The following is a 25221-nucleotide window of genomic DNA, read 5'->3' on the forward strand; positions in this document are numbered from 1 at the left end:
GCGGGGCAGCGAAGGTCGGCCGTCGGTCGCCGAGGCACAGCCGGACCAGCTCGGGAGGCGGCGGAGGCGGGCGGTCTTCCGCGCCGCCCCTTGGTGACGCCCGGCTGCGCTGCGCAGCGGGGACCGCGAGGCAAAGAGGCGCGGCGCGGCGGCTGGCCCTCCAGCGGCCTCCCGGGAGCAGCGGCGCGCGGGCCTCGTCCTCCGTTGGCCTGGGCGACGCCGGGGGACATGTCGGGGCGCACGGAAACGGAGCAGGCGTGCGCGGCCGCGCAGGAGGAGAGCGAGGACGAGAGCGAGGTGCTGGAGGAGAGCCCGTGCGGCCGCTGGCAGAAGCGCAAGGAGCAGGTAGTCGCGGGCTGGGGCGCCGCGGAAGAGCGGGGGAGTCGGCAGCCAAGCTCCCGCCGGGCCGTCCTCCCGGTCCCGGAGGCGGGTATCGCTCCGGAGTCGGGCGGTCCTACTGGATGGCCTGCGCCTGCGCCTCACCCGCAGGAACGCTGCCCGACCGGACAATTTTACGTGTTTGTTTACTTATAACCCGGTCGAACTACATTCTCCGGTCCTCGGAAGCTCCTACCGGGCGCGGGGTTTCCCTTTCCAGCCTTTGCCCACAACGCTCACCCCGCGAGGTAGGCTTGTTCAGACGGCCCAGCCCTCTCCCCGCCCATCTACTCCACCGCCAGCCGCCCCTCCCCGCACCCGGTGCCGCTTTCTCGGCGCGTGGAGCTGCCTGAGGGGAGATTATGGGGCGGGGGGGGGGGCTCAGCTGGACCCTGGCAGTTGCAGCCTCTCAGTGGTGCGATCGGGGCTCCCTCCTGACCGCCGCCTCTGTCTGCCGGCAGAGCCCCGGCCCGTTAGCAAAGGCAAAGGAGGAAGCAGTGGCGAGCCTCCCCCCACCCCCACGCCGCCTCCCAGCCGTAGGGAGCAGGCGAAGCGGCAACTCTTCAGCTGGGGCAAGGGTCTCTTCCCAACTGCTGGCCAAAGCCTGCCCTCCCCATCCCTCCTCCTCCCCCAGAGGGGGGGGCATCCTAGGCCTCCATCTGGGACACCCTTCTCCCTGCTGGTGGAGGAGCCCCGTTTTGAAGGAGTGGGGGGGGCAAGGAGTGCAGCCTGATTGTCCCAGGAGGGACCTCCTCCTGTTCAGCCTCCCCTCCCCCCAGCAGAGGCCTCTCAGGCCCTCTGGAATTTGGCCATTCAGCCAAAGTCTGGCCGGAGTTCAGGCGCCAGTGCAGAGGCTTCCCTGGGCAGAGGGGTGGGCAGGGCGAACCCTTGGCCCCTTTGTGAGGAGGGGCTTGTGGGACTCCTGCACCATATCATCCCAACCCTGTGTGCGTGCGTGTGTGTGTGTGTGTGTGGGGGTGTTCTTACCCTGCCTGTCCTTCTCCTTCCCCTCCCTGGCGGAGGTCCTGCCCTCAGGCAGCTCCCCTGTTACCTACAATGCAGCTCCTGCCCCCCCCCTTTGTCTTGCGTCTCCTGCTCCCTGGCAGAGGCCAGTTGGGGTCCTCTTCCCAGTGCCCCCCCCCCAGCCAGAGACTCCCTGGCCCTTTGTCCTCCAAGGGCCTCTCCCAGAGAACTTCAGGGAGGGAAGATCAGAGTGGAGGAACCGGCCTTGCAGGTACATTGCAGCTGTTTCCCAGCTGCTGGGATTTTGGAGAGCCCTCCTGGGCTTCCCTTGGCAGCTCTCGGGTGTGGCTTGGAGATCTTTGAGGTTGCTGCCCCCCCTTGTCTTCACCCGCAGGCCTCCCCTCCTGCCCGACTCGCCCCACAGGCCTCATTCAGCCACTCTTGGGCCGAGCCTGGCTTTAGCCTGCAGGGGCACCCAAGTCTCTCTTCCCCCTCTCAGGTGGGCAGCAGGAGCTGTGCCCACCAGGCTGCCCGGGAACCCTGATGGGGAACTGACTGGCTCTGCCAAGGACCCCCCTGGGCCTCTTGTTGCAGTGGGGGGGGGGGGGGGCTCTGGGCTGCCTGGGCTTCCTCTCCTGTTTCCCCCAAGGGAGCCACATGGGGTTTCTCTGGAGGGGTCCGAGTGGGGGAGGCCTCGGGCTTTCTGAGGGGTTGCAGCAGAGCCCCGTTGCTCTCTCGGTGGCCACGGATGAAAGAAGGGCCTCCTGGCAGGGCTGCCAAGGGCATCTGCTGACTCCTGTCCTGCCTCCCCCTGGGAGGGGCTACAGGCCATCCCTGCGATGGGTGGAACCTGGGCTTGGCTGAACTGCTGCTGCTGCTTATCTCCCCAGGGAGGGGAGGGGGGAGGGCTGGACAGGAGACTTATCAGAGGAGGGCAGGGCTGGGCCTTTTCCTGGTAGGGGGCCCTTTAGGCAAGCGTCCTGCCCCCCCCAGGGCTGCTCTCCTGGGTTCTGCTTGCTGTGGCCTCCCCCTCCCTTCCTGCTCATGGGGCGGCCTTGGGGCAGGGGGGGTGAGCAGCCATTTGGCCTTGCCCTTTGCTGGCGGTCCTACTGCTGAACCCCGGTTTCTTATGGGCCCCGAGGGGGTGAGGGAAGCGGCTGCCTTTGTTCCTGGTTCCCCTGAGCCACGGGATGCCAACCTCAGCCCAGGGGAGTCCATCAAGGGGCAGAGAATGGCAGAGGAGGGAATTCTGGTAGCAACCTCAGGCAGCCACCCCCTCCGGAGGGACCCTTATTTGGACCTGGGTCTACTCTCCTAAAACAGCTCCTGGAAAGTGTGTGTGTCTGGCTGTGGTCCCCTCCCTGGATGCCCAGCCAGAGGCTCCTGCCCTTGGAGGACCCAGGAGAACGGCTCTCTGCCCTCTTTCTCCTGGGGAGGGGGCTGTGCTCGGCCAGAGGGCCGTTGCCAGTACCATGGCGATCGCTGCAACAGTTCTTCGCATGCAGAGCTTGGAGTCGGGGTTGGTGGTGGTTCAGGGCCCATCCCAAAGTTCCACGTCTTCTGTGTGCTAAGCTTATAGGTCACATGGGTCACGTGTGAGCCCAGGAAATGGGCTGATTTGGCCATCCCAATAAGGATGCTGGGTGGGGGGGGGAGGCCCCCTTTCCCCTTGGAAGCTCACTCTGTTCCAGTGGTGGCACAGCTGGGGGGCAGGAGGTGGGCACCCTGTCTCAGCCAGGGTGTGTCATGTGTGGTGCCCGATGGTTCTCTGGCCAGCCTGGTTGCTGAAGCCGGACGATGCCCACAGGTGAACCAAGGCAACATGCCCGGGCTCCAGAGCACCTTCCTGGCCATGGATACGGAGGAAGGTGTGGAGGTGGTGTGGAACGAGCTGCAGTTCATGGACAAGGCGGCTTTCACGGCGCATGAGGTGAGTGGGGTCCACGGGAGGAGCGGGGCCTCTGCCCAGAACGCCCGTCTCTGGCTGGCCCTGGCAGAGGCTCCCTTCCCCTGAAGTGCCGCTTGCCCAACAGGAGAAGATCAAGGCCACCTTTGAGCAGCTGGTGGTCGTGGACCATCCCAACATCGTGAAGGTGCACAAATACTGGCTGGACGTGAAGGAAAGCAAGGCCCAAGTGAGTTGACCTCTGGGGCTGGAGGGCTGGGCTCAGGACAAGGGGCTCCGGGAGAGTCCCCGGGAGGAGGGCGCTGGTGGGCAGGGTGAGGGCCGGCAGCATCTGCCAGGCCATGGAGCCAGAAAGGGGCTGGGAAGGGGTTTGATGGCTGGGAAGGGTGCCTGGGAATAGGGGTGCCCACTGCGACCACTCCGACCCCTCCCCCCCTGCAGGTGATCTTCATCACCGAGTACGTCTCCTCAGGGAGCCTGAAGCAGTTCCTGAAGAAGACCAAGAAAAACCACAAAGCCATGAATGCCAAGGTGGGGGACACTCCCACCCACCCTCCCGCTTTGACTGCTTGCGACGGCTGCCCCGGGAGCCCCTCCAGAAGGCTGGGTGCAGGGACCCCGGTGCCGCGGATGGACCCCGCACGGTTGCCACGCTGGGCCCACTGCCAACAGCCTGGGAATAGAGGGGGGGGGGGTCTAGGCAAAGGTTCCCTTGCATCACGGACGGCCTTTCTCCCTCTGCTCTCCCCCCGACAGGCGTGGAAGCGCTGGTGCACCCAGATCCTCTCAGCTCTCAGGTAAGCCCTGGGTTCCCCCCCCCCCCCGCCCCTCCTCAGCCCTGCTGGCCCCTCGGGTGCAGGGCTCCCTCAGCACTCTTTCCCTGCAGCTACCTGCACTCCTGCAATCCCCCCATCATCCACGGCAACCTCACCAGTGACACCATCTTCATCCAGCACAACGGGCTCATCAAAATTGGATCAGGTACGAAGGAGGTGGGCCCGGTCAGTCTCTGGAACCCCTGAAAGGACGTCTAGCGAGGCCCCAGCTGTTGCCAGGGGGACCCCCTCCCTCTCAGACCGGTCCCTGAGAAAGACCCGTGTCCCTCCTCTCCCTCCTGGGTCCTGAAGCCCCGGTCATCTCTTGGCTGGACCACTGCAACATGCTCTACATGGGGCTGCCCTAGAAGGTTATTCAGAAGTGGCAGGGGATACAGAATGCAGCAGTGCGGAGCCTCCTGGCGCGAGTGACGCCGCTGTTGCTCATTTGCTTCTGGATCCAACTCAAGGGGTTGGTCATTACCAGTAAAGCCTCTGGCAGCATGGGTGCCGGGTATCCGAGGAACTCCCTCTCCCCCCTCCGCCAATAGAATTGGCCCTCCCCACTCCCTTTGGATCCTGTCGTCCAAACTATTTGGGCTGGTGGGCCCAGGACAAGACGCCTTTTTTGCGGTCGCCTCCACCTTCTGGAATATTCTCCCTCTGGAGGCAAGGTCGGCCCCCACCCTCCTGGCCTTCCAGGGCAGTCTTGGCTCTGGCGGTTGGCCCGGGGCCTTGGTGGGGCATTCCGGGCTCAGGACGGCTGACGGGGTAGAGAGAAGGTCCCCACGCCCGCCTCACCTGACCTCTTCGGTTTTAGCTTCTTATTTAATTTTTCCCAATTGTAAGTCTTTTGTATTTTTACTTTTTCTTATTCCGTAAGCCACCCAGAGTTGGCTCTCACCTCAGTGGCACATAAATAAAATAAATAGGAGTGGGGGGGGGGCTCTTTCCATTGCTTTCATGCACAGACGCACGTGTGTGTTGGCTGGATCAAGCTCTCCCATGCTTTCCATGACCCCCCCCCCAACAGCCCCCTTTCCCCCCCCCCCCCGGTGGAAGAGAAGGACTCTTGTGCGTGGACCTGCCACAGACAGCCTGGTGAGGTGGGGGGCATCTTCCCCTGTGTGAGAGAGACGATGCCTGGTGCCACTTTCCCAGGAAGGTGGTAGGACCTTCTAGAAAGCGGCAGCAGAGCCTGAAGCGGGAGGGTGGGAGGCAGAGGGAGAGAGCCAGGATGGTCCCTTCCTAGCATCTCCCCCCCCCCCCCGGGGGCACATTCGTCAGGCCGGGCGTAGCGAGGATTCAGTCTGGCAAGATTCTGCCTAGGCTGTGCAAGCAAATAAAGAGCCGACCTCTGGCTGAATTGCTGGTCATCGTTCTTGGGCTCAGCCTGACCCATCATCGAGGACTTCTTTGCTCAGGATGAGAAGCAAACGCACGAAGCTTTTGCTGGGACGACACAGCTGGGGCTCTCCTGCAGCTTCTGGGTAGGAGCCCTGCACCTCTAACGGCCGCCTTCTTCTCTCTCTCTCTCTCCCCCCCCACAGTCTGGCATCGTGTTTTTGCAAAGGGTGAGTGAAGCTGCTTGGAGTTGCATCTTCCCGCCTCTCTCTGCCGCCCGAAGGGCCCTGCTGGCTCCCATTTCAGAGTCGAGTCCTTCCGCCCTCACCTGACTTCAGGACTGGGTCCTCTGGACCGCCGCACTCTGATGCAGGAAGCCAGCTCTGGACGACACCTGGGGCCCCAGTCCGTGCGGCTCTCTCCTAAGCAAGTCCCTCCCTCCCCTCCTGCAGCCCTTCCGCCCGAGCTCCACAGCCCGGTCCATACAGAGCGGGAGGACCCGCGGAACCTGCACTTCTTCCCACCGGAGTACGGAGGTGAGAGTGAGCACCCTCTGCTGGGGGGGAGGGGCACGGCCGTTTTGGGGCAGGCCAGCTCCATGGGATGCCGTTGGCTTTTCAGGGACGGCCGACGGCACAGCGGTGGACATCTTCTCCTTTGGGATGTGTGCGCTGGAGGTAAGGGCCTGCGGGGGCAGAGGCTGAGTGGGAAAAGTCCCCCCTACCCAACTTCTGCTGCTGGGGGTCTAGAACCCAGCTGCTGCCTGCGTGGCCAGCCTGGCTCCATCTTGGCCTCTCCCACAGATGGGCGTGCTGGAGATCCAGTCGAACGGGGACTCCTCGGTGACCAAGGAGGCCATTGAGCGAGCCAGGCACTCTTTGGATGACCCCAACATGCGGGTGAGAGGCAGCCTGGCCCCTCTGAGGTGGGGCAGGGCAGGGGGCGACAGGATGACTCCTGGAACAGCGCATAACGTTTCAGCTCAGAATGGCGAGATATCCCTGGTTGTACTATGGACAGACCCGTGGGTGTCACTCTTGCCTCCTGCGGGTGGGTCTGAGGGAGTTCAGGCCACCACTTCTTTGCCGTCTGCCCAGTCAGTCAGTCTGGGCTAGAGAGGGGTCATACGATACAGAGCCACAGGAAGAGTTTGGTCCCGCTGGTGCCCTCTCTCTCTGCATAGGGAGCAGCTTGCTCCTCAGTCCCCTGGGTACCAGGCCTCACCCCGATCAGAACGAGCAGCCACGTTTGCAAGCAGGAAATTCCAAGGAGGGATGTTGGGCGGGAGGCCTCCCGGGGGATTCCGGCGATTGCCCTGATTTGAGAAAAGCTCGGTGAGCCACGAACTATCAGCAACTGCTGATCTGCCAAGAGTTTCGCAGCGTTCAGATTTGCTGTCCATTTGGGGAGGGGGACAATCTTCACAAAGCTTAGAACCCGAGGCCAAAAGCCACGAGAGAACCGATGATGGGAGGAGGCAGAGCGTAAGGAACAACCGGAGAACGTAAGGAGGCAGAGAGTGATGGGGAGATTGGAGGAGATAGAAGAAATACCCCCAGGAGCTCTGGATACTCAAATGCTCCACACCTAAGAAAGAAGATCCTTTACTCCCATTTGTTGGGAAAGGTATAATTTACTAGAGGTCAAGTGAAATACAGTAGCGTAAAGCCAGAAGTGAAATTCACCTGCCAAAATCCCCAAATCAAACTTCCCTTGCCTTAAGGCCCCCCACCCCCCCCGCAATGTCCAATCAAATCCAGAGAGGCTTTCAGAAGGGAGGCCTCAAGTGGGGGGCTTGGGATGCAGCTGGATTCCAGTCCCAGCTGGTTGACTTTGAAACCTCCTCTTGGGGGGGGGGGGGAGAAGATGAACTTTTCGAATCCTCCCCCCTCCCATCCAGCCCCCCTCCCCCGAGTTCATGGCAGCCTGGCACTGAACCACAGCAAGAGGCGGGCGTGGAATCACAGCTGCCAGTCAGTTAACCGTGCAGGTATTTCTGGAAATGTTCAGGGTGGGGGGTTCTTATAAACCATGGGGTGATGAGGTGGCCAGAAAGCAAGCACAATTTTAGGTGGCCTCCACAGAGACCAGTTACCAAACCTCGGGGACAGCTGGCTGCAGATCCCGCTCCCTCAACAAGACCCTCCTTGAGAAAAGTAGGTTTGGCTGAAGGGAACTTAAGATCCGTAGGTAACAAAGGTGTCGGCAGCCACTGCAGCGGAATGGAAAATAGCAGTAGCAGTAGACTTAAAACAATACATTGGAGGCGGAGCTCCAGAAAAATGGGATGGAAACTGCGGGAGCAGCTGGCTCTGCTAGGCTGGGCCCACCCTCTTTTCCTTCAGCCCGGAGGGCAGCTCTGGGAATGCCAGTGGGCCCCGCTTGGCTTAACGCTGCCAGGAAGCCTTTCCGGCTGCCACTGAGCGCCACAAAGCTTTTGCTTGCAGAATTTTCTGTTCATTGAACAAATCTGCACCAGTTCACTCGGCATCTGTCAAACGCTTGCAGGAATAAATTAGTTTTCATCAGACACCTGAAATATCATTCCACGTAATTGGGAGGATCCTTCTTAGTCAGTTGCCATCTATTCAGAGTCCGTGAGCCGGAGGACTCTGATGCTCGACCGGTCAGAAGGGTGTGGCCTTGGCATGGCTGGCCCCTGCCAGGATGAGCTACATGCCACAGCCCCTTTTCTGCAGGTCACCCCTTCCTGCTCAGCCCCCAAACTGTCCCTGTGTAGGGCTGAACTGCCTGTCTTGCTGGGAAGAGACGCTTTTCTGTCCTTAACCATCTCCCCTGCCCCCCCCCAAGGAATTCATCCTGGGCTGCCTCCTCCTGAACCCCAGCCGGCGGCCCACGGCACACGACCTGCTGTTCCACCGGGTGCTTTTTGAGGTCCACTCCCTGAAGCTCCTGGCTGCCCATTGCTTCATCACCCACCAATGTGAGTTGGGGGGGGGAGGCTGGGAGCGGGGCAGGAGGGAAGGGTGGCTGCTCCTGGCTTTGGGGTACCAATCCTGTCTCTTGCAGACCTGTGGCCTGAAAATGTGGTGGAAGAGAAAACGAAGGAGCTGGATCTGAGTGAGGTGATGGCAGAGATTCGGCGGGCAGGGCGGCTGCCAGTGCAGTGGAGGTGGGTCTGGCACACGAGCAACTCCCCCAGGAAGGCTCGCCTGCAGCATGGAGGGTGCCCGCCCGCCTGCCACCTGGGATTCCCGGCTGATCTGGGTGGCCACAGGCAGATACTTCCCCCCCCCCTCCCAGCCCAGCCCAAAGCTGTCTCCATCGCCCTCCCTCTCCAGCAGGGGAGAGCCTAGGGAGGGCAGGCACAGCATCCTCCTCTCTGGCCTTGGCATGGGGGGCTGGTGCCAGCCATGGTGCCTTGAACCCTTCTGGCCCTGTCGAGCGGCTGCAGCTTCCACAGACAACTGAACTAAATCCCCCCCCCCCCCAGATATTCAGAGGTCTCTTTCCTGGAATTGGACAAATTCTTGGAAGACGTCAGGTGAGTTTCTCCATCTTCCGCTTCTCCCTCTGCAGACCCTTTGCTGGGGGAGCACAGGGGACGGGGGGGCCGTGGGACGGACAGCTCCCCCACTTGCCTTGCTGGGACCCCGTCCCTGACCCATCTCGCTCTTTCTGCCAGGAATGGCATCTACCCCCTGATGAACTTTGCCACCGTCCGGCCCCACACCCTGCCACAGTCCAGTTCCCAGGCCCTGGAAGACCCCCAGAAAGCCCTAACCCCCACACCGGAGCCTTTGGATGTGGAGACGCGGAAGGTGAGGGGGCTCTGGCGGGTCAGCAGCCCCCCTGCCTTGGTTGGAGCCCAGGCAGGCAAAAGGGGGGAGGGTCTCTGCCTGCGGGACTCTCCTCCACCCTTTGCACCACTTCAGTCTGTTTTCCCATGGAGCGAGGGGGCGGGGGCAGGAAGAGGAGGCAGACCCACCCCAGGGCGGGCAGCAAGGGGTCAGGCCGGGAGCCTCAGGACGTGTCAGGGCAATGAGGTGGGGACTAAACCCATGACAGGAGCGGAGGAGAAATCTGCTTCCCCCCATCGCCCGCAGGGACGCCTCGCGTGGCCCTGGGGACCCTCACAAGGGGGCTGCACGGCTGTTTCTCTGGGGAAAAAGACTAAGCTGCCTAGCCGGCTTTAGCGGGGATGACGCTGCGGTGTGGGGCGGATGAGAGTTTATTGGGAGGGGGCTGTCAGCCATGGGAGATGCTTCCACGCAGGGCTGGGGAGCCAAGCTCGGGGACCGGCACAGGAGGGGCGGCTTCCGGCACCCCCTACCAGCAAGCCCTTGGCTGGGGCTCCTACTGAGGGCTGCCTTTGCCCCCCCCCCACCAGGTGGTGCAAATGCAGTGCAGCACGGAGTGGCAGGAGGAGAGGCGGCAATGGCGCGTACGTATGGCTGGGGGAAGCGCCTGCAGCTGCAGGCCGGAAGAGCACCAGGCCAGGCATCCTGGGGAGCGGAAGCCGGGAGGTTCAGATGCGGTGGGCGCAGGGAAGCCCACGGCCCTCACAGGGGAGACCAGGCCCCGCTTGGGGCCTTTGGGGAGGGGGCCCGTGGGGCGAAAGGGGCCGAGGCAGGACAAAGGTCATTTGATAAAGCTTATTTTTGAAACTGCTCCCAACGACAAGGACACCCCCGCCAGTGTCCTTTCGCTTCCCCTCGAATCCTCCCTTAGTAGCTTTATGACTAGATTTTGGAAGTGCCTTCCTCCTCTCCGTCTGCCCCAGGCGGCCACCTTTCATGCCAGCCTGTGCCTCCCTAACAGCTGACCCTCCTCCTCACCCTGGAAGACAAGCTCCACCGCCACCTGAGCTACGACCTGCTCCCAGGTAAGTCCCGCCCGCTTCCCTCCTCCTGGGTGCGAGGGGCATAGAAGTGGTGGGATGGGCAGCGGTGCCAGCTGTGCCTCCGGACTTTGGGTAGGCTCCCCATCTCTGCTGCAGAGAAGACCTTGGGCTCCCAAGGCTGGTGCAGCTTCCCCCGTGCCCCGGGGAGAATCCGGACAATGCCATCCCAGGCCCTCAACCCCCCACCCCACCCCACCGGGATTCCTTTATCCATTTGGCCGTGTGGCCGTGAAAACATCCGCTGCTGAGGAAGAACTGCAGGGCCTCTAACCGAGTCCCCGCACGGGAGATCCGAAGGCCCTCCGAAGCAGCCGGGTGCAATGCCCTGCAAAGCCCAATCTCTCCCTGGGAAGCTGGCCCTGGGGCCACACACCCTACACCAGTGATGGCGAACCGTTTTTGGCTCACGTGGCAAAAGGGGGGGGGAGCGCAGGGGGGGGTTGTCAAATGCTGAAGCTTCCGGAGTGCAAAAAACCGGCCCTGTGGGCAAACCGGAAGTTCAGGAACAGACTTCCGGTTTGCTTGTAGGGCCAGTTTTAGCCCCCCGGAGCCTCCAGGGGCGCCTCCTGAAGGGCTAAAAACAGCTCCTGAGGGCCGGGGGTGGTGGTGGCGGCTGTTTTCGCCCTCCCCAGGCTCCTATAAAGCCTCTAGAGCCTGGGGAGGGTGAAAAACGGCCTCAAAAAAAGGCTGAAGTTAGCTGGCCAGCACACGCATGCACGCGGCCAGCTGACAGGGCACCGCCTCCCGTGCCGTAATGGCTCCGCGTGCCACCTGTGGTACGCGTGCCATAGCTTCGCCATCCTGGCCCTAGACGTAGAGCCCTGCGGGGATCGTCTCTTGCAGGAGCAAAAGGAGAAGCCTTGAGAGGCTTCACAAGGGACAAACAGCACTCAGAAGCCAACTGGTCACCGGGGCTGCTCCCAAGGCAGAGGAGGGATGGCACGGAAGGACTGCCTTGCACCCACCACTGCTTGGACTGCTGCCGCCGCAGGAGCTCAGGCTGCCCCCCCCCGGGCCCCTGCTCCTGCAGGGCTGCACTGGGGGGTGGGTTGGGGGCTGAAGCTGCTTCGCGGGTGGGGGGGGGGGCAAAGGCCACACTGTCCCCCTGTGAGGCTGCTCATCCCTGCTCGTCCACAGGCGACCGTGCCAGAGACCTGGCGGCTGAACTGGTGCACTATGGGTTCATCAGCCAGGTGAGCCTTCTGCGCCCGCTGCCCGAGGCGGCCTGGGTCAGGGCGGCCGGTAGACGTGAAGGGGGTTTCCTCTGCGAGCCCAAGCCCATCCGCTGCTCTCTCCTAGGACGACCGGGAGAAGCTGGCGGCGCTCCTGGAAGGCGCCCTGCAAAGACCCCGGGACCCTCCCGCCCGAGGCGCCGGCTCCAGCCCCGAGGTCGGCGCCCAGAAGGCCCAGTGAACCGGCACCGCCCGCACGAGCAAGAGGAGAGAAGCCGCCTGCCCGGCCGCGGCCCCTTCGCCCCTCGGCCGCCTCCCCTTCCTCCCTCCCTGCCACGGAGGAGGCGGCGGCGGCGGCGGCGAGGGGCAGCGCCTTCCTTGCACGAGGCGGGAGCGGGGCTCGCCCGGGGACGGCAGGCGGGCGGCTTTTCGGACGGTAGCTGCCTTTGTCCCCGCGCGGCCGCCTCCGCCACGCATGCGCCCTTCTCTCCCCCCCCCCGCATTAAAGCGCCAGCAACCGACGCTCCGCCGGCTCTTCCGTTTCCCCCCGCGCCGCCCCCCCCTCCGACGGATGTGGGCGGGGCGGGAGGAGCGGGAAGGGCTCCCCCAAGAGGCTGCCCCCTCCCCTCCCCAAGGCTCCGGGTGGCGGGAGGCGCGGGCCAATCAGCGGGCTCGCGCATGCGCCCTAGCTGCCCCCAGCTCTATCCGTCTCGTGTTCGCCCGGCCTCCCGCCGCCAGGTTCTCGCGAGACTCCGGAGCTTGGGGCTCGAGGAGGAGGAGGAGGCTGCGGCGGCGAAGATGGCGGCGGCTGCGGCGACCACCACCACCACCACCACCGCGGCGCTCTCTCTGGTAAGCGGCCGAGCTGGTCGGAGCGGAGGAGAGCCACGCGACAGAGATGCGGGACGTCCCCGGTTGAGCCGCTGGCGGGGCGTGAGACGCGGAGCGGGGGGGGGGAGACTGCCCTTCCGAGCCGCCTCGCGGCACCCTCCGCCGCCCGCGCTTCCCTCCCCCCCTTCCCCCTATTCTTCGCCCGCGGGCCGCCAGGCCGGCCTCCTGCCCCGGTTCCCTGCCCCGTCCCCTCCCCGGGGTTGCCGGAGTGCGGCCAGAAAGTCCGGGTCCGCCAGGCCGCGCCCCTCCACGAGCCTCGCGGGCACCGAGACCCGATGCGCCTCCCGGATGGCTGGGCGTCATGGGCGGGTTGAGGAGCCCATGGGCGGCGCTCCGAGGGGGAGCTGCGTAGGCCGCCACCCAGAAGGAGCCCCGGAGAAAGAGGCGCCCCGCTTCTCTCTCCTTCCGGGGCCCCTCGTGGTTGGCGGCCCAGCAGCAGCAGCAGCAGCTTCTCCCGCACCTTCCGCCCCCCGCCCGAGAGACGGCTTGCCCGATAGCAGCTGGGTCCCGGGTGGCTCTGCAGGAGGGCCGCACGGATGAGGCCCGGCCTTGCCACGGGGGTGTTCACGAGCCTCTCTGCTCCTTTGCCGGGCAGCCCTTCAAGGCCGGGCGGGAGAGGGGCCAAGACCCCCGGGCCCCTGGGCCAAGACTGTTGCCGTTCCAGACTTTTTCTAGCTGATTCCTAAGTCAACCAAGGCGAATGATTCTCTCTGCAACCTCCTCGTCTAAGGACTCCCAGTGGCACCAGTGGATTGCCTGGCCGTCTTTCCCCAGATGGTCTGGATCACAAAAAGTGAATCTGGAGAAATGCGTTTTCAGTTTTATCACCTCCGGATTGGGCCTCTGCACAACCTGGCTGGTGGAAATGGCCAGGCAGGGAACTGGGAGCTGGATTCAAGCTGTGGTCAATCCCTTTGGGGGAAGGCAAGGCCTCCGAAGTCCTGGAAGAGGGGAGGCAGGTCCTTTCACCCCCCCAAGGAGCTAAATCTGAATCCAGCAGTTGTGAATTACTTCCATTATATCCCAAATACTCCCATTCTTGGGGGAAGGTTAAGAAAGACGAGGGACTGCAGTTACAAAAGCCTCCAGAGACAGTTTGGTTTCATACCTGATCATGGGACAGAAACGATGTTGGTTCCCCGGAGGGTTGACCTGTGGGAGGACTCGGATGAAGGGAGACCTCCCAATGGATTGCGGTGCTTCCAGTCACAGCATCCTCCTGAACCACAGCTGAGGACTCAGAGTTTCTCTGGTAGGTCCACTCCTACCTGATAGTTTCTGTTGGGAGCAGCAGAGGAAAGATTCTCGGTTATGTAGCGTCCCAGAGCTTCATTCTTAACTATCGCACTTAACTCTTTAAACTCCCAGGAGAAATCGTATGTTAGTTTGGCCTGAGTTATTATCCGATACAGTCTAAAATAGTAGTACAGCACCACCCTGGACCCAATCACTCCTATAACCTCCCCTCCCCCCCAATCTTTTCATCTCCCCCCTCCTTTGGGGGTAACAGACACCTTTGCAATTTCTGAAAGCGGAAATCAAACTTCCAGTGCTAGAACCTGGTGAATCCTTGGGATCTAGAGCTACAAAAAAACCTAGCCATAGTTGTGGCCACTAGGACTTCACAGCAGGAGAACATTAATGGAAAACGGAACCCAGAGCTCAAAATGCACAGCTACAGTCAAAGACAAAATGTCAGATACTGCAGAGACGAAATGGTTACTCACTTGAAACAAGAAAACAGAAGTGCAGAATGAATGGTGGTTGAAAAGATGTCTTTTCAGAGAAAAGAGAAGAGCCACCAAAAGGGCTTTGGACAGGGATGAGCAGCAGGAAAGATGATTCAGAGGGGACCCCCCCCCGGGGGGGGGGCATGAGGGTCTCTTCAGATCCACATCACTGGCTTTTAAAGGCATTGAAAACAATGGGTGGTGGAGGTGGAAGAAGGAATCTGTGTGAGCTATTCAAACAAAAGAAGGGGGATTACTTCCCTTTGGATTTTCCAATGAAAGAAGATGTATTTCCCCTGAAAATTGTGAAGGCCAGAGTGAAGGGGCAGGGCTAAAGCCGGATAATTGCATGATTAGGAATACAGGTAGTCCCCACTTACCGCCTCATCCAGCCACTGTTCAGAGTTACAGTGACACTGAAAAAGTAGGTTCACAACAGGTCCTCGGACTTGCAACCGTTGCCACATTCCCACAGTCGCATGATCACAACTTGGGCCCTTTGCAGAGTGCTTTACAATTATTCTGGTATCCCACGGTCATGTGATTGTGACAGCAGGCTTCCAACAAGCAAAGTCAGGGTGGAAGCTGGCAGGGAGTTGCAGATTTTTTTGGGGGGAGGGTGCTGTCATAGGAGGAGGTTGTGTTTAATGATCCAGTGGCTTGCTTAATGACTACAGAGGGACTGTTGTGAGGCCAATGTGGCTATGTGATGTTTTACTAAATGACTATATCAGTGATGGTGTTCTAGTCCCAATTCCGGTTGGTAAGTGATGACGACCTGAGCCTTTTTTCCTCCTTTCAATGGGTTAAATCTGTAGGAAGTAGCTGAACATCTGGATGACCCCTTATATAATTGCTGAGAAATTCTGCACAGCTGCATAAAGCATCAGACCACTAGCAGAGTGATTGTTGCCCTTATCTTGGAGGGTCGTCTTGGGAATTTGTTGCACCCAAACATTTAGGAGCAGGTCACAGAGGTCTGTGAAAAGCTTTAAGGCTTGGGAAATCGGCAAGAACAAGCCGTGCTGGCTAGCAACACATCCCAGGATGTTCTGATTAATACGCTAATTAAATAGAGGCCCTCTAACGAGATGGCTAAGGGCTCATCATTATTAGCCGCTGGTCAGTGGAGCAGGTCTGTATGGAGCTGCTCCAGTGGAGGGTATTTCAAAGCTGTTTTGATGAAGAAACACTTGGATGAGCCGGTGAAAGGATTTTTGTGGAAGATGCCAGTTAGCTCTGTTGAAGGGGCTGCTCTGTAAACGCCCTTCTGGGGATCCCAGCTGGGAAGAAGTGCAGGCATCGGCCTCTAAAGTGATGGGGAGGCAGACAATTTACATATCAAACAGATTATTCTGAAGTTGCTATTGGTCCTGTTTCCCCTGCCCCCCCCCCCCTGCTCAGTGAAACTGGGCTTCCCTGCCCACCCTGTATAGGTCTCCTGTGTTCAGGCTTTCATGGGCATCTCTCCAATTTCAGGGCACCGAGACCATCAAGGTGGAAAATGGACAGAGCACGTCAGCCAAGCTGGGGCTCCCTCCTCTTACCCCGGAGCAGCAGGAGGCCCTTCAGAAGGTGAGCAGCTTGACCAAGGTAGTCAGCCAGCCTAAGCATAGCCAGAGAGAGAGAGGGAGAGAGAGGGAGGCCTGGGCAAGGATCTTTCCCCTTCTGGGCAGGGCCCCACCAGGAATGTACTGTCTCCCTGCACAGGAGTGGGCTGTAATCAGATTGGGGGATTTTACCCAGATATTCAGTGAGGTGCTAACAGATGCAGAACAAATGAATGGGCATTAATGTGGCTTCGCCCAAATCTGTAACTGAACAGACGCCTAGAAAGGTGGTGCTTTTAGGGCAAGCGTGCATCGCTTTGTGCTGATGGCGTACGTGTGTGTGTGTCGCCCGCCCACCCCACTTCCATCGTAGAACTAAAATCCAAAACAGAACTCAGGATGGACACCTCAGGTTTCCCAAGTAGCTGGGGACAAACCTCCCTGGGATAAAGCGGCTTTTACTAATTCTTAGAAAATTGAACGGGATGAGGAGCGGCGTAAAGAAACCTGCCCCATTGAACTCTGGCTCAATAGGGCTGGGCAGGCAGAGGATACTGGACTCTCAGCAGGGAACTGGTAAAGGTGTTCCACACGTGCGACGGTTGTAAATCCCATGTTGGAATCAGCAGGAAGTGCATTGAAAAGGAAACGGCCCTCATAGGAAGGGCCGGGGGCTTGAATCGTGCTCAGATTTCTGCCTATTACTTGGATCCCTCCTGCTGGAGAAAACAGTGACACAGCTGGGGAAGAAGGCCCATGAAAAATAACCAACCTTATCAGAGGATTGGGGCAGTTCCCCCTAGGAAAGGTGGTCCTTTCTAAGCTCAGAGGAGAGGCAGGCACAGCATTGGTGATGTGGGTAGTGGGGGGGGGGGCAACTGGGGTTGATGCATGGTACCCCGAGGTGAGGAGGAGGGGGCTGCTGCCTTAACCAGCTGGCAGGCACTGACAGGAGAGGAGGCCCAGGGCCCTCCTGTTGGTGCTGCTGGGCTTCCTCAGGGCATTGAGTCGGTCCCGGTGGACCCCGAAGGCAGGGCCAGAGCTCCAGCCTTTTTTGCGGGGAGGGGGCAGCAGCCAAGCGAGTGTTCTGGTCTGGCTGGCTTGTGGAGCAGCTGGGGGGAAGCCCAGCGCTGTTCCAGAGTCTTGCTCCCAGGTTTGTTGTGGAGGTTCCCTCAAGTCCTTAGGGAAGAAAGCCGTGAGGCCTGCCCCCTTTTACTGTGGCAATGTTAGGAAGCGAGCATTTTATTTATGCACAAAAACCCTTAGATAGGCAGCCACTATCTTATATGGAACTTTGGGCGGCTCCCTTACCAACAATTTAACGGCACCAATGATAAGAACAGCCTAGTATATATATCTAAGTATACGGTTCTAAATCTGTCCTTCCCCTAAAACCTTGAATGGAGAGAGACGTTTGTTGAATAAAGGAACCTCCAATGGCTGACTTACAGAATAACGGGTCCAAGATCCGGGTCACATAACTGCTACGGAGCTAAAAAAAAATATAAAACATTTTATGACATAAAATTATCATAAGGCGTTTTACGACATAATAGAAAACGTCCCACCTGGCCTAACAGGGGAGCTGGTGGGGCTGACGGAGGGAGGAGGGTGGGTGGCTGCGAGCAGGAGGACCGCCTTATCCCTGATCCAGCTGCTGAGTCTGTCGGTGCTTGGGGCCAGAGGTTTGCCAGCTGCTGGTCTCTGTGACTTTGGTTTCTCTCCTCCCTCTCCTGCCAGGCCAAAAAATACGCAATGGAGCAGAGCATCAAAAGCGTCTTGGTTAAGCAGACGATTGCCCACCAGCAGCAGCAGCTCACCAACCTCCAGGTGAGGCCTTGCCAGGATGCCCTTGCTTTTGACACGCCCTCCCCTCCCCCCTCTCCAGGGCAGCCCCTTGCGCACTTAGAGCCACTGCCAGTCCCGAGATCTGCCCGGAGTGCTGCCTTTGGCCTGCCATGACCTCTCAGGCCTAGACATGGCCACCTGTGGAGGGAAGCTTAGCTCCCTGGACAGAGAGAGGGAGGGAGGGAGGGAGCAAGAGGGAGGGAGGGAGTGGGGGGGGGAGAAGGCTGGTGTGGGGTGCAGTAGTTGGCCTCAGGCAGGGAAGGGCAGGGAGGGTCTGTGGTCTTGCAGGGCTGTGGGGGGGGGCTGCCAGCTGCTGTCCAAGCTCCTCTTCCTGAGGAGCTAACAGGGGAGGGCGGGGGGGAGGGGAAGACCAAAGCCTTGGGGCAGCTCTGGCTGCTGGGGGTGTGGGGGTGGGTGGGTGGGTGGGGGGCTGTCCCTATAGCTAGTGGTCTGCTGAGAGCTGAAGACTGTCCTGGGCCTCCCTGCCTTGGCTACCCAGGGTCGGCCGGGGATGTTCGGCAAGGAGGAGGAGGCAGGCAGGCAGGCGAGGCCTCTTTCCTCCCACTTGAGTTTTGACAAACCCCTGGTGGTGTGCTCAGCTCCCACAGACTGAACTCTGTCTTTACTGTCTTTCAGATGGCAGCAGTGACAATGGGCTTTGGAGATCCTCTCTCACCTTTACAATCGGTCAATAGACACATTCACTTCTTCTGGGCACTGGGTCTTAGTCAGGGCCTAGGCTGGGGGAGGACGTAGCTGTGGCCTCCCTCTCTCGCCACCCCCCCCCTGGTCTGGATATACCCCCCCGCCCCCAACCAGCCAAGGCCAAGTGTAAGCTCCCAGTGGAAGACCTTGGGCTGGGGGCAGCTGGGACCCCCGGAGGCTCTGGGCAGAGAGAGAAAGAGAGAGAGAGAGAAAGAGAGAGAGACAGGAAGCGTTAGTCTCGAGCAGCAGCAGAACTGCCTTTCTAGGGATGCTGAGGTCCTGGCCTCAAAGTAGCTGCCAAGGTAACTCGCCAGGGGGCCAGCGCGGGATGCTAGAGGCTGGTGGCCGGGGGCTGGGGCTCGGCCGGCTCTCCTAGACGAGTGGAAGGGTGCTAGGAAGAGGGGCTGCTAGCTGGCGTTGGGGCAGAGAGGGGGGGGTGGCTGCCGCGGAGCCTGCCTGCCAGGGCACAGGCCCCTCACCTTTGGAGCCAGCAGGAGCAGGCCCCGCCCTCTCCTGGGCAGAGAGGGCCCCCGCCCTTCCACCCGAGTGCTAGCAGGGTAGCACACCCAGGCAGGAGCCAGGGGTCCCCCTTAATGTGCTGGTGGATCTTGCACAGGGCCCCGGCTCCTGCTGTGCATCGATCCCCTTGGATGGAGCTGTTGAAGAGGCCGGCTCATCGGGGCAGCCGGCAGTTAGGCCACCCGGATCCCCGGGACTCTCCCGGCACCAGAAGGACAGGCTTAGCTTAGTTTCTGTGGGGCAAGTGGAAGAGAAGCGTGACGGGTTGCCCGCCTCAGAACAGCCGCTCAGCCTGGATCTGGTTCTGGGGTGCTAGAGGGGCGGCCAGCTTGCTGGGGTCAGGGCTGGGGGGCGGGGAAGCAGATAGGCCAAATAGCCGGGCAGCCCCCATGGGCTTCGTTGTAGATGCCCATCTCCCCTCTCCCTAACTCTTTGCTCTGCTGGCTCCTGAACGCTGGGAGTGCGTGCCCTTCGTTGAGTTTGTCCAGTGGCGCTGGCTGTCCTGATGTGCAGCAGAGAGCCTCTTCCTGCAGGGGGTCCCTCGTCTCTCTTGGGGAGCAGCGAGACACCCCCCTCCCCCAGAAGTGTTTGGAAGGGGGGCTGAGCTTGGGGGCCTTGCCTGGCATCCGCCCAAGGCAGCAGCAGCAGCTCTCCCCAGGGGAGGGGCCAGGTGGCAGGTGTGCCCCAGAGAGGGAGCAGGGGGGACAGAGGTTTCCTAGTCTTGTAGGTGTCTCTCCACCCCACCCTGGTGAGAAGGGCCGGGGGACTGCTGCGAAGCCCCCAAGGTGCTCTTGGCTCTGATGTACAAGCGGCCAGAATCCCCGGCTGGGTGGGCCTCTCAGGAGAACAGGAGTAGCCCTGTCCTTTTTCCCAGCTCCAGAGAAGCCCTCCAGCGGCTGGTCCTGGGCCTGGCTGTGCTGCCAGGCAGGGGAGCTGCTGCCCGGCCACTGAACCATAGCGGTGAATCTGGATTGTAGGCTGGCTAGACTTTTGGCAGAGGAGGAGATGGGTCATCGCGGGCCTTCTGCCACTGCACCTTCTTGGGACAGTGTCAGAGGGTCCCTGGCACCGGCCGGCCTGGCCCTGGGAGGAGAAGGCTGGTGACCCCGTGGCGGTCGTTTGCTCCCAAAGGCGCCTGCCGAGAGGAAGAGGCAGCGTCCTGGGGTGGGAGAGGTTTCAGGGGAAGACAGAGACGAGGTGCCCGGTCTGGATCTCTTGCTGTGTGGGGCCAGAATGGTGGGGAAGAAGGACCCTTTGGGGCGGCAGAGGGAGAGGGAGAGACTGGGCTAGTTCCTCCTCGGGGAGGCTCCCCCTCGCCACCCTGGAGCCTCCTGGGGAGGGGGGGGGCACGGGAGAGCTGCCGGGCTTCCCTCCTGCGCTGACCGGCCAGACCTTCTCTCCGATACAGATGGCAGCGCAGCGGCAGCGGGCCCTGGCCATCATGTGCCGCGTCTACGTGGGCTCCATTTACTATGAGCTGGGAGAGGACACCATTCGGCAGGCCTTCGCCCCCTTTGGGCCCATCAAGAGCATCGACATGTCCTGGGACTCCGTGACCATGAAGCACAAGGTGAGCGGGAGGGCTGGCAGGGAGGGGGAAGAAGGGGTGCACGGGGGGGGGCGGGGGGAGTGCTTGAGCTTCATGCCCCCTCTTCTCCTTGGGGCAGGGCTTTGCCTTTGTGGAATATGAGGTCCCGGAAGCTGCTCAGCTGGCCCTGGAGCAGATGAACTCCGTGATGCTCGGAGGGCGGAACATCAAGGTACGTGGAGGGAGACCTGTGGGCCACACGCCAGTCTTTCCGTCCTGTAAAGGGGGGGGGGAAGCTGGGCCGCCTGTCCCCTGCCTGCCTGCCTGCCCCGGCTCCTACCGTCCCTCCAGCAGGGCTAAGGGGTCAGCGGGGGCTTATTTAGAAGCAGGCCGAGTGCTTTGCCCAACACCACCCAGGGCCCCTGGGCTGCAAAGGTCTCTCCTCCGCCCCATAGTGGGTGGGTGAACCGCTGGGCAGCCTGGCTGGTGTTTGCAACTTGCTTTGTGGCAAGGAGGACTTCCTGCGTTCCCATGATGCGGGTGCCCAGGGAGAACAACAAATCAGAACTGAAGGCAGTGACTGGCTTAACATAAGAGCGGGCCAGGCCCCTCTACTCCCTCATCGGTTGTCGTGCCGGGGTCAGTGAGGTGGAGGGGCCGGGCTGCAACCGAGGAGCTTCAGATTCACCTCGCTGGCCACTGCCCCCTTCTCATGCCACCCATCCCACAGCAAGAGGAAAGACAGGGTGCAGCCTAATGAATAAGTCTGGATGTGGGAAGCACCTTAACCCACAGTTGGCAGAATGTCGGATGGGCTTGTAGAAACAGGCTAGACCCTCCCCCCCTCCCCCAAACCGGTGTTTTAGCTGGGCATGTTGACTAGGCCGAGTGCCACCTTGACAGGCGGTTGAGAAGCTGGTGCTCTGGGGGCCCGGGGGCGCCCAGAGGCCCTCACGGGTCACCTTCCTGCAGGTGGGGAGGCCCAGCAACATTGGCCAAGCGCAGCCCATCATCGATCAGCTGGCAGAGGAGGCTCGCGCTTTCAACCGCATTTACGTGGCATCGGTGCACCAGGACCTTTCCGACGACGACATCAAGAGTGTCTTTGAGGCCTTTGGGAAGATCAAGTCCTGCACGCTGGCCCGGGATCCCACCACGGGGAAGCACAAGGGCTACGGCTTCATCGGTGAGCCCCGGGGCCGGCTGCCTTGCTGCTGAGGGCCCAGAGCCGGCGGCCAGTGCTCCATATCGCTCTTTCTGCCCGCTCAGAGTACGAGAAGGCCCAGTCCTCCCAGGACGCCGTCTCTTCCATGAACCTCTTTGACTTGGGGGGCCAGTACCTCCGCGTGGGCAAAGCAGTCACCCCGCCCATGCCCCTGCTGACTCCAGCCACCCCGGGAGGCCTGCCCCCTGCAGCAGCTGTAGCCGCGGCTGCCGCCACGGCGAAAATCACCGCTCAGGTAAGGAGCAGGGCCTCTGGGGAGCGGAGTTGGAGAGTCCTTGCCCTGGCTGGATGGACCTTCCTACTCTTCCCCTCGAGCAGCAGAAGCGGGGCCCCCGTCCGCATCCCTTTCCTCCTGCAAGCTCCGGCAGGCTCCCACCCTCTGCAGCAGAGAGCAGGGGGCGCCAGTGGCTCAGTGTGTGCAGCTGCTCTGCAGGCCCCCCCTCCTCCCTCTGCTGCCAGGGCCGGGTTGAGCCCGGCTGACGTCTCTGGGGCTGGGTAGGATTATCAGGCAAGCAAAGGCAAATACTGGCCCGGGGTGCCCCTTCCGCTCCAATGGGCCCACAGAAGATGATGGTTGGGGGGGGGGGCTCCTGGGGCTGTGGGGTTCCTCGCTTGGGCCTTGGGGTACAGAAGCAGCCCTGAAGCTGCAGAGGCCGTGTCTGAGAGCTGACCTCTCTCTCCTGTAGGAAGCCGTGGCAGGCGTGGCGGGTGCTGCCGTCCTTAGCACATTGGCCACTCCCGGACTGGTGACCCCAGCCCTGACCCTCGCGCAGCCCCTGGGGGCCTTACCGCAGGCTGTGATGGCAGCTCAAGCTCCTGGCGTCATCACGGGTGAGTGGTCTGGCGGCTGAAATACCCGCCTCTTGCCGCCTGGGATAAGGGAGGGGGCTGCCCTGTGTGGGGGTGCGCGGTGCCTTCCTGCGAGGATGTCGTCACCCCCGCCGTCTCCGTCTCCTCCACCACATCCGTTGTGTCTGTGTGAAACCAAGCGAAAGGCGAAGGCCTCCTTGGAGGAAGGAGTATAATAATAAAGGCATACAAGTATAATAAAAGAAAGGGAGAAAGAAGCCTTGAGGAACTTTCCTAGGAACGAAAGGAAGGGCTGCCGGTTGGTGCCGCCCAGGTCGGGTGGGTTGATGGCGGTGATGGCACTTCACTCTCCAGCGAGAACGCGCTCTTCTCCCCCACCCACGCAGCGTTTTTCGGTTAGGTGGTAGAGCTCCGTAGCCCTGCCCCACGGAGCCTGCTGGATTGGGAGTGAGGAGCGCCTTTAAAGCCTGGCGGTGGGAGCACTGGGGAGGAGGAGGAGGGAGGAGGGGGGCAGGCCTTGGGCCAGTTGGTCCTCTTAGTCGGAAGGGCCCTCTGCTTGGGAAGAGTGGGAAAGGCCAGGTGGGAAAGAGGAGCCTAGCTTGGAGGAGGCCGAAGGGGGTCATCGCTCTTGGGGGAACCGTAAAACCTCTGGCCCTCCTCTCTCCTGGCTTTTGACTTGCACCTTCGGTATCCTCCGGTGGGCTCTTGGCCCAAGAGCCTTGGAGGTGGCTCTCTTTCAAAAGTCTCTGGCAAATTTTCTTTTAGCAATTTGAATAATTCTAACTTTACAAATCTTTCTCATGGAGAAACGATTGGCCCCATGGATGTTTACCTTGGAAGACCTTGGTGTGTAGAGACCGGCCTCCCCGCTGGCTGCTTCTGTCTCCTCTTCTGCTTGGGCTAGCCCCATGGGTGTCCTCTTGAGTTCTGATGCTTGTTCCCACCCCTGTAATTCTCTCCCCCCCCCAGCAATTACGTGGTCGGCCTTTGGGTGCTCAGCAACACAGCTACATTTATGCCCAACTTTTCCCACTTCTGGTTTCCAGCAAAACCGTTTCTCACAATGAGAAATTACTTTAATAACTGCTGCAAAGTGTGACCAATCCATTTTGCAACTTATGCCTGTAACAGGCAGTCTCTCTCTTACGGTTGCAACTCGAGGACTGCTTGTCTTTCTGTTTCCCTTCTGTGGAGTAGAAGGATGGGTGAGAGGGCTATTGAGGTTCTTTCTGAGATTTTCACTCCTTGTTGATACGACTGTCCTGTAGGTTGGTTGCTAAGGGTGTTGTGAGTCGAGGGATTGCCCATTTCTCTTAAATCCGGGTTGATTGTGTGTATTGAGCAGCTGGTGGGATTACCCTCCTTGTCTGAGAGGCCTTGGATATTCTGTTTCGCTTTGGATGTGGAGCATGAGGGTATATGGGCGACTAGTTCTTTTCACCTACTTCAAAATGTGTTTTTCCTCCAGGGGTCACTCCGGCTCGCCCACCTATTCCCGTCACTATTCCCCAGGTGGGTGTGGTGAACCCCATCTTGGCCAGTCCCCCAACATTAGGCCTGCTAGAAGCCAAGAAGGAGAAGGAGGAGGAGGAGGTTTTCCAAGAATCTGAAAGGCCAGAGATGCTGAGTGAACAGGAGCACATGAGCATCTCTGGCAGCAGCGCCCGCCACATGGTGATGCAGAAGCTTCTCCGGAAACAAGAGGTGAGTTCTTCAGCAGGGCTGATGGAAGGGCTGCTGGGGAGAAGCCTCCAGACTGAGCCTGTCGTGGAAGAAGGGCGGGGGGCCTTCACAAAGGCGAAACGAGGCTGGCTGACTGGAAGGAGGAGTCTTGGGAGGTGACGTTTTCTGGCTTTTTTCTTCACACAGTCAACAGTGATGGTTTTGCGGAACATGGTGGATCCCAAGGACATTGATGATGATTTGGAAGGAGAAGTAACGGAGGAGTGTGGCAAATTTGGGGCTGTCAACAGAGTCATCATCTATCAAGAGAAGCAGGGCGAGGAAGAAGACGCGGAGATCATTGTCAAGATCTTTGTGGAATTCTCCATGGCCTCAGAGACTCACAAAGCCATCCAGGCTCTGAATGGGCGCTGGTTTGCGGGCAGGAAGGTTGTGGCCGAAGTCTATGACCAGGAGAGATTTGATAATAGTGACCTCTCCGCATGAACTCTTTCACAAAGACTTCTCTTTCATTTCCCCCATGTTTTCTGGAATATTTTTGGACCAGCATTATCCTGTGTTGTACATGTAGTTGTTGGTAAATATGCCAGGAAGAAAAAAACCCTTCCGTTGTCCGTGATGTGTGCGAGAGCATTACCTCCACGGGGGCAAAATGGGAATGCAGGTTAGGCAGGTAGCCATTCCCAGGCAATGTATTATTAGGCACCCGATCGAGAATGGTCAATTTGGTGGTGGTGGTGGTGGTGGTGGTGTTGCTGCATTTTCACTTCTTGTTAATTCAAACTAATTGAAAAACACCAGTTTTAACAAGAAAACCAGTAGCCCCAAAGGCGTTTTTTTCAAGAGGCGATTGGGCTTTCTGGTTTTTCTTTAAAGATGTGTCGCTTCTCATCCAAGAAGTTTCTTCAGCTCTGACTGGATGACTCAGAATCTCCATAGGCAAGAAAACCAGTACATTACCTCTTTCCTTAATGTCTCTTCCACACCAAAGGTTTGCCCTGCCCACTCGATTCTGTCTCTAGGGGCCAGTGCTCATCTCCATTTTTTAGCTGAGGGAGCCAGCATTGTCCGATGGCAATTTCCATGGTGGTATGGCCAGCATGAGTATTTGCCGAGGCACATGGAACACTGTTACCATACCTATTTACCTACATTTGGAACTGCTAGGCGAACAGGCTCTGGGACAAGTGCAGCACTGGGGTCTGGAACTTGGGCTGCCAGCTTTCCAGCTGACAAGCTCTGTGTCTTTAACCACTGAGCCACTGTACCAGTGGTGGGATTATTATTTTT

General features: G+C 60.1%; 2 protein-coding genes across 7 annotated transcripts; both read left to right on the forward strand.

The window, feature by feature from the left end:
* Positions 1–108: 108 nt before the first annotated feature.
* Positions 109–11963, forward strand: NRBP2 (nuclear receptor binding protein 2). Of its 2 annotated transcripts, none has more exons than XM_087706592.1 (18): positions 109–345; positions 3149–3271; positions 3375–3476; positions 3689–3778; positions 4004–4044; positions 4134–4228; positions 5613–5636; positions 5859–5942; positions 6028–6083; positions 6210–6305; positions 8218–8350; positions 8437–8539; positions 8861–8911; positions 9053–9188; positions 9758–9811; positions 10189–10252; positions 11408–11463; positions 11570–11963. In XM_087706592.1, the coding sequence occupies exons 1-18, from the start codon at positions 229–231 to the stop codon at positions 11681–11683; spliced, it is 1539 nt and encodes a 512-aa protein (XP_087562718.1). In that variant the 5' UTR covers positions 109–228; the 3' UTR covers positions 11684–11963. The 2 variants fall into 2 exon arrangements, with proteins under 2 accessions (XP_087562718.1, XP_087562717.1); XM_087706591.1 differs by lacking the exon at positions 109–345 and adding an exon at positions 482–626.
* A 12-nt stretch (positions 11964–11975) lies between these two features.
* On the forward strand, positions 11976–24684 carry PUF60 (poly(U) binding splicing factor 60). 5 transcript variants are annotated; one of them, XM_087706590.1, is made up of 12 exons: positions 12112–12294; positions 13064–13585; positions 15543–15638; positions 17354–17443; positions 18098–18148; positions 20094–20255; positions 20353–20445; positions 21159–21399; positions 21483–21673; positions 22125–22269; positions 23717–23952; positions 24118–24679. In XM_087706590.1, the coding sequence occupies exons 4-12, from the start codon at positions 17369–17371 to the stop codon at positions 24415–24417; spliced, it is 1494 nt and encodes a 497-aa protein (XP_087562716.1). In that variant the 5' UTR covers positions 12112–12294; positions 13064–13585; positions 15543–15638; positions 17354–17368; the 3' UTR covers positions 24418–24679. The 5 variants fall into 5 exon arrangements, with proteins under 5 accessions (XP_087562713.1, XP_087562714.1, XP_087562715.1 ...); XM_087706587.1 differs by lacking the exon at positions 13064–13585 and having other exon boundaries at positions 11976–12294; positions 24118–24683; XM_087706588.1 differs by lacking the exon at positions 13064–13585 and having other exon boundaries at positions 11976–12294; positions 21186–21399; positions 24118–24676.
* The last annotated feature ends 537 nt before the right edge of the window (positions 24685–25221 follow it).

The sequence above is a fragment of the Thamnophis sirtalis genome, unplaced genomic scaffold (assembly GCF_051295495.1).
Source record: "Thamnophis sirtalis isolate CommonGarterSnake01/CBP01778 unplaced genomic scaffold, rThaSir2_p1.2 scaffold_2, whole genome shotgun sequence".
Taxonomy (NCBI): Eukaryota; Metazoa; Chordata; class Lepidosauria; order Squamata; family Natricidae; genus Thamnophis; species Thamnophis sirtalis.

Bases quoted from the DNA above. Each gene is read 5' to 3' on its own strand.
- PUF60 (XM_087706587.1), top strand. From the start codon at position 12,121: ATGCGCCCTAGCTGCCCCCAGCTCTATCCGTCTCGTGTTCGCCCGGCC. The intron at 12,295-15,542 runs GTAAGCGGCCGA...CTCCAATTTCAG, and splicing joins CCACCGCGGCGCTCTCTCTG to GGCACCGAGACCATCAAGGT. The intron at 15,639-17,353 runs GTGAGCAGCTTG...CTCTCCTGCCAG, and splicing joins AGCAGGAGGCCCTTCAGAAG to GCCAAAAAATACGCAATGGA.
- NRBP2 (XM_087706592.1), top strand. From the start codon at position 229: ATGTCGGGGCGCACGGAAACGGAGCAGGCGTGCGCGGCCGCGCAGGAG. The intron at 8,912-9,052 runs GTGAGTTTCTCC...TCTTTCTGCCAG, and splicing joins AAATTCTTGGAAGACGTCAG to GAATGGCATCTACCCCCTGA. The intron at 11,464-11,569 runs GTGAGCCTTCTG...GCTCTCTCCTAG, and splicing joins ACTATGGGTTCATCAGCCAG to GACGACCGGGAGAAGCTGGC.